At 35.4% G+C, this 11,803-nt stretch overlaps 1 protein-coding gene across 1 annotated transcript; it reads left to right on the top strand.

Annotated features, from left to right (window-relative positions):
- The first annotated feature begins 3,626 nt into the window (after positions 1 to 3,626).
- Positions 3,627 to 11,528, top strand: LOC311292352 (CD48 antigen-like). The gene is made up of 5 exons (XM_084412020.1): positions 3,627 to 3,770; positions 8,086 to 8,391; positions 8,631 to 8,891; positions 9,057 to 9,173; positions 9,693 to 11,528. Exons 1-4 carry the CDS (start codon positions 3,725 to 3,727, stop codon positions 9,149 to 9,151), a joined length of 708 nt encoding a protein of 235 aa, XP_084268146.1. The 5' UTR covers positions 3,627 to 3,724; the 3' UTR covers positions 9,152 to 9,173; positions 9,693 to 11,528.
- Positions 11,529 to 11,803: the final 275 nt, after the last annotated feature.

The following is an 11,803-nucleotide window of genomic DNA, read 5'->3' as shown; positions in this document are numbered from 1 at the left end:
ATTTGCAGGGGCTTAAGTAATTTTCTTTTTTCACATTTTCCAAGTTTTACACATGCTTTATCTCATAATTAGAACAATTAGTTGCCAAACTCACAGCCTACCAGGGTTGCCAAGTCTCAGAGTTTCCCACGGAATTATAATAATAAACTTTTAACAAACAATACCTTGCAATAGGTAAAATGTGTAATGCATAATTGTGGCTGTAAAATATGTATTGTGTATGGGAAAGTTAGTTTTGATTGATGTCTATACAGAATCTATACTTGAAGAAGGACCTTTCCAAATACTCACACTTGTGGTCTTGGCCACTTGAGAGGAAGTAAGTGTGCAAGACTGTCCCATGTCTAAAAAATGCCAAAGCACAGTGACCTTAATGCACACTAAATCCACACTTTCTTGAATACTGCATTAGAGTGGTATTAGAGGTCAAGCGTATCCCATCATGCATTAGGTTCAGGAAATCGCGTGCCCCGAAATCGTGAGATTGCAGAGAAAACATTTCACTGTAAGTTAGATTAATCATATATTACATGTAGTTTGGTAGTAAAACAAATTGTTTAAGTGTTATTTTATTTGTGAAAAGATGAGTAGGCTATGTGTATTTTGTACAACATTTGCAACTGTTTTTTTTAGTAGCACCACAATTTTAAATTGTGTCTTCTGTTACAGGGACTACTGACCACACTGTAAAAAATAATTCCGTAAAAAAAAACGGATAATGTACTGGCAGAAAATTACCAGGACATTTTCTGTTAAATTACGGACAGTTCCTTCACCTCTAAAACGGAAAATTCTGTATATTAACAGTAGGGCCTACATTTTCTGCACTACTAACGGATAATCCTTATACAGACATTTCTATATTTATAGAAATTTTATAAATGACTTACAACTGAACGTTGTTTAAAGTGTTACCAACATCGGTTAAAACGAGATTTGGCTTGATATTGGTTTTTAATATAGTCTTAATTGCAACTCAGACTCACCTATAGGCTAACAGATACTCTGTACTCAGCAGCATCTTCATTCGTAGATCCATATATTTTTGCTATGTAGAGTCCACTGTCTGCCTTCTGCATGTTCTTCAGTGTTAGAGAGAAGGTTGTTTGGTTGAAAACCACATTGTGTCACGGTTCATGAATTCACTGTTTTCTTCGTGTCTCGTGTTTTTGTTGTTATGTGTGTGTGGGTGTGTGTGAGTGGGCGTGACTGCTCGTTCCTGCTGATCAGCGCGCCAGCTGATCTCATTCCCCGCACCAGCTGCTGCCTATTCACTCACCTATAAAGACTCATCTCACTCATCTCTCTTTGTCAGATCGTTGCTTTGGTGTCCTCAGTGTGTGTCATCGTGTGCCGTCTCCAGTTCTGTTCCTGATTTGAGTTCCTGTTCGGTGTCTTCGTGGTGTTCGTCTCTTCTCGTCTGGATGTTCACCTTCACTGGATTCACCGTCACCTGTCTTCACCAGCACGCTGACCATCTAGTCCCTGCGCCACCAGCCCACCTGAGTTCCCGCATTATTTTGTGTCTTTTGACCCCACAATAAATAGTTACTTGCATCTTTGCTTCTGTGTGATTCATCATGACACATTGTCCCTAAGAATCACTGTCTCTTTGTCAAAGAATGTCACAATATTTTCACATTTTTCATTCATCCAGATCAAGGAAATAAAATGTGGTGGTTCATTATTAGCCTGTATGTCTAGTTGAATAGAACTTCCTGTCTGCACAGAGACAGTATTTTCGGCATTGCACATAAAAACAGATAGCATAAGTAAGCTCCCACATTCCAACAAAAGCTTAATTCATTAATTACTGTATATTCTCTGTGTCCATTTATGCAGTAATATAAAGAGAAGGATTTTCAAACCTGTGTTGAAGATCAGCACGGCCATGAAGATCATGAGCAGATGACCAAAATACATTGCAATAAACTGCCTGTCCTGCTGTGGTTATATTAGAGAAAACTGAGTGTTTTATATCACCTTATTAAAACTGTCCAGGCAGTGTCACTTACCTTGGAATATATAACATACAATCAATATACATCTACATATGGTGTCTTTTCTAAAATTTGGAGGCTATTTAAAACTCTTTTCAAGCATCATATGCTTTAAAAGTCCTGTTACTTGAATAACCAGAATTGCTACCAACCGTGTCAAAAACCTGCTGAGAAAAGAGAGAGGAAGAATAAGTTGTGTTCAAGTCGCGGCCACATATTCTACCACAGGAAGAATATACCACTAGCCTTAGTTGTGAGAGCAAGTGTGGCTATGCATATCTAAGTTCAGATCTTTAAGTGTCTTTAAAATACTGATCTAAGCTCTTGTCTTCATCTCTGCACTTCAAAGATCTGATGTTTCATATGTATTCACTGATCTAAGCTCTTGTCTTCATCTCTGCACTTCATAGATCTGATGTTTCATATGCATTCATTGGAAAAAATATGAGATTTTAAGATGAACTTTAAATTAACTAAGCATTTATTTTTAATTTAAATGCATATTATGTCATGTTTAAAGTGAGCAATAAATGCCAGCTACTATGTTTAAAAGGAAAATACATGTGATCTGATTATATTGGATGAGTTTATGTTATGTAGCCCATGTGCATAAAAGCTTCAATGTACTGTAACTGGTGCATCTTGTGTGCTTTACAACTGCAAACAACAAAATCACACTGACAAATAAAACATAAAAAAAACGCATTTATCTTAGTCAAACTTCTTTCATGCAGGTGATCATGCCACTTCACTTCCTGGGCTGCGTTTCACTCCACTTTTAGACATACACTCGTGAACCTCCCTAAGCACTTCATCTCGGAGGAATCCCCATACACCGCCATTTTGAACTGCGTTAAATTTCGGGCCTTTCCAGATACCCACACATGCGGTCTTTGTAGCCTACTTGTGTACTTACATGACGTATTTCCTGGATTTGGCCCAAGTGTTCAACTAGGCGTGAAGACTGCAAGTGTGTGCAGAACTTTTGATTACCCGATGGGACACACTTAACGATTAAAGAGCTTTATTTTGATTTTCAATACTTTTCATATTAAAATTAAAAACTTCTAAATGTCTGCACTGTTAGAAAAATCTGTAGAAATTACAGTATTACTGGCAGCTACTTGCCAGTAACTTACTGTAGATTTAAATTTATGTGATTTACTGGCAACAGTTTGTTCAAAGTCAAATGAACATTAAACATTAACAAGTCTTTATCTTTACAGAATAAAACTAAAATAACAGCCTCATGCAAAGCATTCTGGGAACCAAAATCTGAAGGAAAAAAACAGAAAAAGGTTGATGAAGATTTCTGGTTCCCAGAATGCTTTGCATTAGATTGTTATTTTATAATTTTATTCTGTAAAGACAAAGACTTGTTAATGTTTAATGTTCATTTAACTTTGAACAAACTGTTGCCAGTAAATAACATAAATTTAAATCTACTGTAAGTTACTGGCAAACAGCTGCGAAACTACAGCAAATTTTTTACAGTGTAGGTTTTCTGGGCCCCTGTAGAACTCGGCCCCAATGGCCTGCGCACAGTATACCCTTTCACCTCAGCACCACGCCTGACTCTGAGGAGGAAGTCCTCCATCTCAGCACCACGCCTGACTCGAAGGCGGAAGAGGAACTTTCTTTCGTTCTAACTTCATGTTTCCGCTTTTACACAGGAAGCCACAGCATTCTTTTTGAGTTTCATTTTATCTTTTTAGTTCGTTACAATGGGAGTAAATCATCTATTTATTTTTCTTCTGACCCTCAAAACAGGTAAAAAAGAGACATGTTTGTTATATAACTGTTAATAATGATTATTGTGACAGTGATGATTGCACAGGGCGAGGCTCAGATCACCATATTTATTAACATCCTCTAGGCTATCTCTTTATACATATTTTTTATAAAATTATATAATTTACACTTATTTTGTTTAATCTGTGTTTTTTATTCATTTGTAAAAAATATTCTGAAAGAAACTTACCACACTTTAGTTCTTATTTTAGACCTCTATTACAAGCAGAATCATTTTGTATTTTTTTTTAATCATAAATCATAGACGTGAATAGTTGTGTAAGGGAGAGATTGTTAGTCACTAAATGTTTTGCAGTTCTGATCAGTAAGGTTTACACGCAGCTCTTAGCTTGTCTACATTACACAAAGAGTAGAACCTGAAAAAAAGGTCATAGCTTCCTTAGGTTAGGGGTAAGGGTAGGCATTCATAAAGTTGATATGGTGCTTGGAAAATGAGTTCTGACCTTTTAAAACGTTTACTTAATGTGTTATAACAGTCCACTGAAGGAGGTGGAAATGCTATAAGGCATGGCTAAAACCTAAATGTGACTAAGGTAAATGGAAACAGATTAAAAAAAAAAGAAAAAAAAAGGTCACACAGAAATCAGCTGATTTAAATGTGACTCAAGCTTTAAACGCCCTCTCATAAACATCTGGCTGAATCAAACCTCTATCTGTCTTTCTGACCCTCACTCTTGCCATATTCTGTTGGTATAATATGACATAACCATGTTTTAATAAATGCTGCAACACACAGAAAGTCACCACATTAGCAGCGCGACAAAATGAAACACTTTTTTTCACTATAGCGGGACAAAAGTAACAAGTGTTACTTTCGACCCGACAGGAACTCCTGACATTTAAACCCGATTTACTTTTATACTGAAAAACTCTGACAAGCCAAACTTCAGGATGTGTTACAGCACTTAATAACCTGTAGATTGACCATTACTGTGTGACACATGAAATGAAAAGACACAACTTTTAATTAGAAAAAAAGTACCGCTTCAGTAGGCTAGTAATACTTATACTCGAAAACTGCTTGCCGGACATAACCGCGGGAAACGATGACAAAATCACGTGGTATTTGGCAGCTCCCTCAAGGGTTGCATACTGAACGTGCTGTCATAGTTTGAAATGCTAATAGTCAGGGCTCTGAGAAAATCGCTTTGTTACTTTCGTCCCGCGTTACTTTCACCCCTGTTCTCCCCTAATATATTGCTGATATATTTACTCATGCATTATAAACGCATATATAGAGTAATGTATAATGTGTAATGTATTTCTTGTATTTTATAATAATTTACAATATAAATGTTCCACAATTTAGCTAGGTAACAATAGCACAAGTACACATGCATGCAAGTATCACTATATTCAGCAGACTAATCACGGTGCTTAGAAGGACGCCCCAATTAATTTTATAATGAAGTAATTCAATTTATTGTAAAATCTGGCAAATCGTCAGCCGAACCACAGAGTCTGCTGTTCAGCACAATGGTAACCCCAAAAACTCAGACATACCAGAAAACCTTTTTAAATCCAAAATAATGGAACATTAAAAACTAACAGATCTCTCTCCTATATTAATATTGAGCAAAACACAACAAAATAACACTTCATTTTATCATTTGCTCTCCTTAGTAAGAAGCAAAGCATGCTGGGAACTGGAAATCTGTTGTAACTCATTCCATGAATGTATATGTAGCCTATATATCTATACACACAATATTGCACATACATGTCCCCATATAAATGTGAGTGTATGTACACAATAAAGGATACAACTTTGTGAATATTACATGATGTAATGCTATTTTTGTCTTCATTTATAAATATTTTATAGGTATATAATATTGTATTAATATATTGCCATACATGGTCAATATTGCAGTACATTGAAAAATATGATTAACCTAGTTTCCCACATTTGGAAATGTATTATGTATATATTATATATCACATTATATTTTGCAGTATATTCCCATATATTTTTGTACCGTAAGGGTGTCCTCCGTCTCTCCCAGTCTACTCATAATAAACAGGAAAACAAACAAAATATTCCCAAACAAAAACACAGAACAAAAAGAGCTACTTAAATAAATAAAAGTCTTTATTGATGAATGTCTACAATTTAAATATCATATTGATCAGTTAATAAAAAAATTATCAAAATACGTTGGACTATTTTTCAAAGTAAGAAATTTTCTCCCACAGTCAGCACTTGTCATCTTATATAAAACCTTGTTTGAGTCCCATTTAAATTATTGTAATGTCATATGGTGTAAGTGTAACACTTTTACAAGCTACTTGAAAAAAATACAGTCTTTACAGAAAAAAAATATACGGGTATTAACGTGGTCTGAGCTAAATACCCCTTCGCGTCCTTTGTTTTATCGCCTTGGTTTATTAAGACTTACCGAATATAATGCTTTTCATAATGCCTGTATGATATTTCAGGTTGTCCATAAGCTAAATTACCGATTGTGTGAACTTGTCCCAATCAGTCGACCCCAGCATACATATCACACAAGGGAAAAACATTTAATTACTGGTAAAATAAGACGATTGAAATGTACAAGCCTGAGTGTAGTCTGTAGAGGTCCGCAGATTTGGAATGAGCTTGCGGAAAATCTTAAATTGTTGCATTCTGTGTCCGCTTTCAAGAAACATCTTAAGGTAAAAATGCTATTAACATACACATTTTGAACACTTCAGTGTTATACTTGTGCTGGGATCGTCTGTCTGTTTGTGTCTTGTTGTATTTATTATATTTGTTTATTTGTGTTTATGGATTGAGTTTTTTGTTTTTGTATATTATTTGTTGTATGTTGTTATTGGGCCCCCTACTAAAAGCTTTTAAAAGCTTCTTTGGGGTTTCCCCCTTTTCACAAAATAATCATCCTAACTATAACTACTGTAATTTTGTATTTGTCTTTAAAAGTATGACGTGTGTGAAATAAATAAATAAATAAATAAATAAATAAATAAATACTTCAAATATAAATTATGTTTTATTAACAAAGTTCGGGAGGAGCACGTTCAGGTAATCAACCCTAATTAGACAGGAGTGGAGCACACTCTGTTAATCAACCCAATCAACGAGTCAAGAGGTGTATACAGAAAACTTGCCTCCGTTCGTTGACAGTTCCCTCCACCACCCCATCTCCTCACTTCTAGTCCTAAATACTCTTACAACAACGGGGGAGTAGGTTCGGGCAAAAATTCCGAGCTCGGAGCCCTCCCCCCGACAGCACGCATAATATTTACTCTGTTTAATTGATGTAAGTAAGTGTGAACTCGTGAAATGAAATATCGGAAAACAATAAAAGCACATGGTTGACTTTCTGTCAAGAAACATTTCATCACATTATCTCGAGAAGACTTACCTACCAAAGACAACACAAATATTGAATCTACAAGTGATTCTGGAAGGCAGGAGAATGAACCCTTTATAGTAAAAGGAGTCTCTCTCCAACATCACAGATCCAGTGCTGCTTATGTATCTGTGCTCCTCCCCTTCACCATCAGTCATCTTAGTCATCTCAGGCACAAGCTAATCTACCGCAGCTGATAACAGTCTGAGTTCCTGCATTATAGTGGAAAAGAGATCGAATGTGCCGAAAACAAACCAAAATAGCACAATATATAAAAATATAATCAAGCACAATACACATGATATAATACACCAACATATGTCTTGGACATACCACTGCTTTAACACAAATAAAATCATTTATGCCATCTCAACTCAGATGGATTAAGTAAACTGAATGAACAATTAATTTGTTTGATTAATTAATGTAAATTGAATACATTTCTTTTTGAGTGCCCTTTTTGATCCAGATATTTCAAAATGAAAACACTGAGTTACAGTAAGACAAAGAGCAACAGTTTCAGGTCAGTTTAACATTATGCAATCATTGAATGAGAAATCTGTTTCAATGCTGTTAAATCAACATTATTTATTTAAATAAAGTGAACAGCATACAAAATAATGTTTTGAGTGTTGTAATACACATATAATATTTAATTTTCATAAATATGTCACCTCCTCCCTATTTTGATTATGTGGGTCAGCAGTGACAAATAGCTCCATATATGTGCATTATACTTGTATTAATTTTTTTTTTTATATGCTATTCTCTATTTAAAAATAAAAAGTTTTGAAAGGAGTATTTTTAAATGTAAAACATTTGATTTATTTGAGCATGCTCATTTCAGAAAAATGTGTACAATGGCCCTAGTGAATTCACCAGCTGTACAGAAACTCTTTCTCTCTCTCTCTCCTCAGGGTTCAGTGCTGAGATCTCTGTGTTTGTGAAGACGGGAGATTCTGTTCAACTGGATATACAGACACAGGATCTACCAGAGTTTTATACTTTATCCTGGAGAAATGATAAATCAGAGAATATAGTTGTGTATATGGGTGGAACTAAAGTAAAACCTCACTCTTCCTACAAGGACAGAATGGATTTCAATGATAAAACCTTCTCTCTCACACTGAAGAACATGCAGAAGACAGACACTGGACTCTATACAGCAAGAGCAAGTGGAGAATCAGAGAACAATATTGCTGCATACAGAGTATCTGTTATGGGTGAGTGTGATTTTGCTTGCTGTTTTCAGATCATAAGACTCATTTATGTTCAGTCTTTTATTCTTTTGACTGTTGTACAATACAAGTAGTGAAATTAAATGTAAAAAATAAATATTAAACATACTTCAAAATTTATCTGCCAACGTTTCAGTCAGTATATTCTGTAAACAGCTATAGGAATTTGACAGCTTACAACAGAGTGATGTATGATATTGTTAAAAAATAAATGTGTGTTTCAGACGCTGTTGATGCTCCTGTTCTGACTGTAAACTCAAACTGGTCCAGCAGTGACTCCTGTACTGTGAACTTCACATGCAGAGCTCATGACCTCATGATAAACTCTAACAATCAGAACAACAGATGCTCTCCAGAGAAAGTGACATCACAAACCACTCTCATCCTGAACTGCAGTGAGGAATCAATCATCTGTAACCATAGCAACCCTGTCAGCTGGAAAATAGACAGAATAAACATTACACAGCTCTGTGTCAATAATAAAGGTATATTGCCAAACACACAAAAATAATACATTTAGAGTGCAAATGAACATCTCTAAAATCAAATGTCTCTGTTTGGTCACTTAATAGTCTAACTGCTGCATTGCTGAGTGACCTCAGAATACCTGAACTGACAACTACAGTAATGAAGTGTGTTTCACTTTTCAGAAAACAACTCAAGTGACACCAAGACTGAGCCATCTTTCCAGTTGTGGACATATATTTTGGGGGCAGTGTGTCTTTTTTGGGGAATTGCATTATAGTATTTATTGCAAGTGTAAAAAAGTACGTCCATGTTGACTCATGCATATTTTCTATGAAAAACTATTCTCTGTTCATCAGTTTGATCTTTTGTGCTAAAATAGTAATTGAAAAGTATGTTGAAAATAGATTATATAAAATAGTTTTCTTTCTTTCTATTTTGGTAAATTTTTATTCTGTAGAAAATTGTATGATGCACATCACATTGAAGGACTCACACATTTAATATGTTTTTTCTCTGTAACTCTTTATAATACGGTTTCACTATCCATTAATTCATACTTAACTAATGCACAGATAATTGTATGACTCATGAAGAACTAAAACATTTATTAAGGATTACTGCATCAGCAACTATAAAGAGTCTATATGATTAGTAGATTAAGAAATATACGAATTGCTATTAATTAAATGTAGCATGTATATTTACATATAGCATTAGCTAATATTGTAAATTAATGTGTTTATTACCACAATGGGTAAAAGTTGTCTGCTTTAATTAATCCTTAGCTAATGATTTGCAAATGTATCTGTGGCGAGCAGGACGAGGCCGAGGGCCGTGAGAGAGCGGCACGAGGCCGGCGTGATTACTGATGAGCGACACCTGCGCGATGCACCAGTCTTGTATCTTTCACGGAGGAACGGAAGCATAAAGAAGGAGTGACGACAGTGAAGAGCGAGAGAGGACAGGCCTGAACTTGTGTTGTGTTTTGTTTTATTGTGACAGCATTCGTCCGTGAGGGGCTGCTGTCTTTTACTTTACTTTCGTTTTGTATTTGTTTTATTTTTATCATTGAAAATGTTTGAATGTTCACTGGTTCCCGCGGGACATTCTAAAACGCTTAACGTTTTCTTATAACGGTTTTCTATGGGAGAAAAATGCTTAACGTGTAATTAAACGCGTTGCGTTCAATTTCTGGGCTTGTCTTATTTTTTTATACATAGTATGGTATATAAATATGATGTGTACTGAGTTTGGTCATTTAATATCACTGTCTTAGTACAGTAAGCCACGTTAAGCGTTTTTCACGTTAAGCGTTTTAGAATATCCTGTTCCCGCCTCCTTCTTCCCATTACACTGGTGCCGCTCTCTCGTCCTGCTCGCCACAGTATCATTATGTTATGACTTTACTTGTCCAGGCACATGACTATTAAATAACTGTAAATTTTTTATAGATTATGGGGCAGTTGCACATGCAGTGAATGTAATGTCAGAGATTGTGTTTGAAAAATGGTCAGATTAGATTAACTTTATTGTCCGTTCTGTTTGTCACAGAGCGGAAATTTTGCTTTTTGACATATATATACATCCACATAAGTACTTAACAACTCAGCACATATTGACAACACAAACACATAATTAAACAGAATTACACTCTCCACATCATTCCAAACATATTCCCAAAACATCCCATAATAATAATAATAAAACCAAAAAATTAATTATAAAGCGCTATAATGCCAACCATTGTCTTGTATTACTAAAAATGCGATTTAAAAGAATCACTGCCATTGGGACAAAAATTGTTTTATACGCATTTGGAGTCTATGCCATTTCAAAAGTAGAGTAAAAGGGATGAGTATGGTCATTAAATATCTTTCTGCCCAGTGATCTTATTTGCTTGATTGACTATTTGTGAAAATTTGTTCTTCTGTTTAACTGTTTGACTGTGTGATTATCATACCATGAAACAATATATGTAAGGACCTATAAACCATGGCTGGAGTGTGTGTGCTGATGTCCAAACTCCTCAATTTGTTAAGACGACCAAGTTGCTGTCATGCCTTCCTGTCTACATTACTTTTGATGCTACCTTTATCATCAACCTGTACAGTTTGTCCCTTTATGACGACTGGTTTGTATGCAAGGTGTTGTATTACAAATTTATTAAATGTTTAATTTAGTTTTTCCACTGCAATAGTATATAAACTGATAAAGTTTAGTAGACTGATTTCAGATGATTATTGAGTCTCCAGCAAGAGTCTCCTTTCCTGCAAGTCCTGTTTTCTCTATTGTATTTTAAATGAGTCAGAACACTGAGATTCTCACCTTTCAGCCTAGATGTTGAATCGTTAGGTTGATTGAATAAGCTATAGGGGAGACTTTCACCTTTTGTCTTTAATGGCTCTGGGATGGCTCTTGGAACCAGAGTTCCTGGCCAGTATCAGCATTTGAATAGTTATGCTGATTCAATTGGACTGGTAGCGCTCTCAGAGTAGGGTGTGTTCCTACTTCATTTGCATGCTTTGTTCAGAGTCTCCACCTCTATGTAATCCCTCCCCCTTGGAATGTATATAACTACAATGCATACTGTATTAGTTTTAGATTTTGTTGGACAAACTGCAGCCATGCTCAATAAAGAATAACTTCTGTTTGAACGTGATCCCAACGTCTCCTGGTTTTTGCTTCGATGAAGGAATAAAAGTTCCCAACAAAGGCCTACTATTCTCGTTTGGTTCCTCGAGCATAGCTCTTTTTCAATATTAAGATAAAAAAATTAAAACACTATCTACTATCAAACCAACGAATATCGATATACTCAAAGTATGAGTTCACTGAAACCTATGCCATATCATCATCACACTGTAATTCTTTAATGTATACAGAGAACAGTATTGGAGACAGCGCACATCCCTGCGGTACACCAGTATTT

Source organism: Rutilus rutilus (genome assembly GCF_951802725.1).
Source record: "Rutilus rutilus genome assembly, chromosome: 6".
NCBI lineage: Eukaryota > Metazoa > Chordata > Actinopteri > Cypriniformes > Leuciscidae > Rutilus > Rutilus rutilus.
Note: the sequence above shows the minus strand (reverse complement) of the source record. Positions and strands in the feature narration are given on the sequence as shown.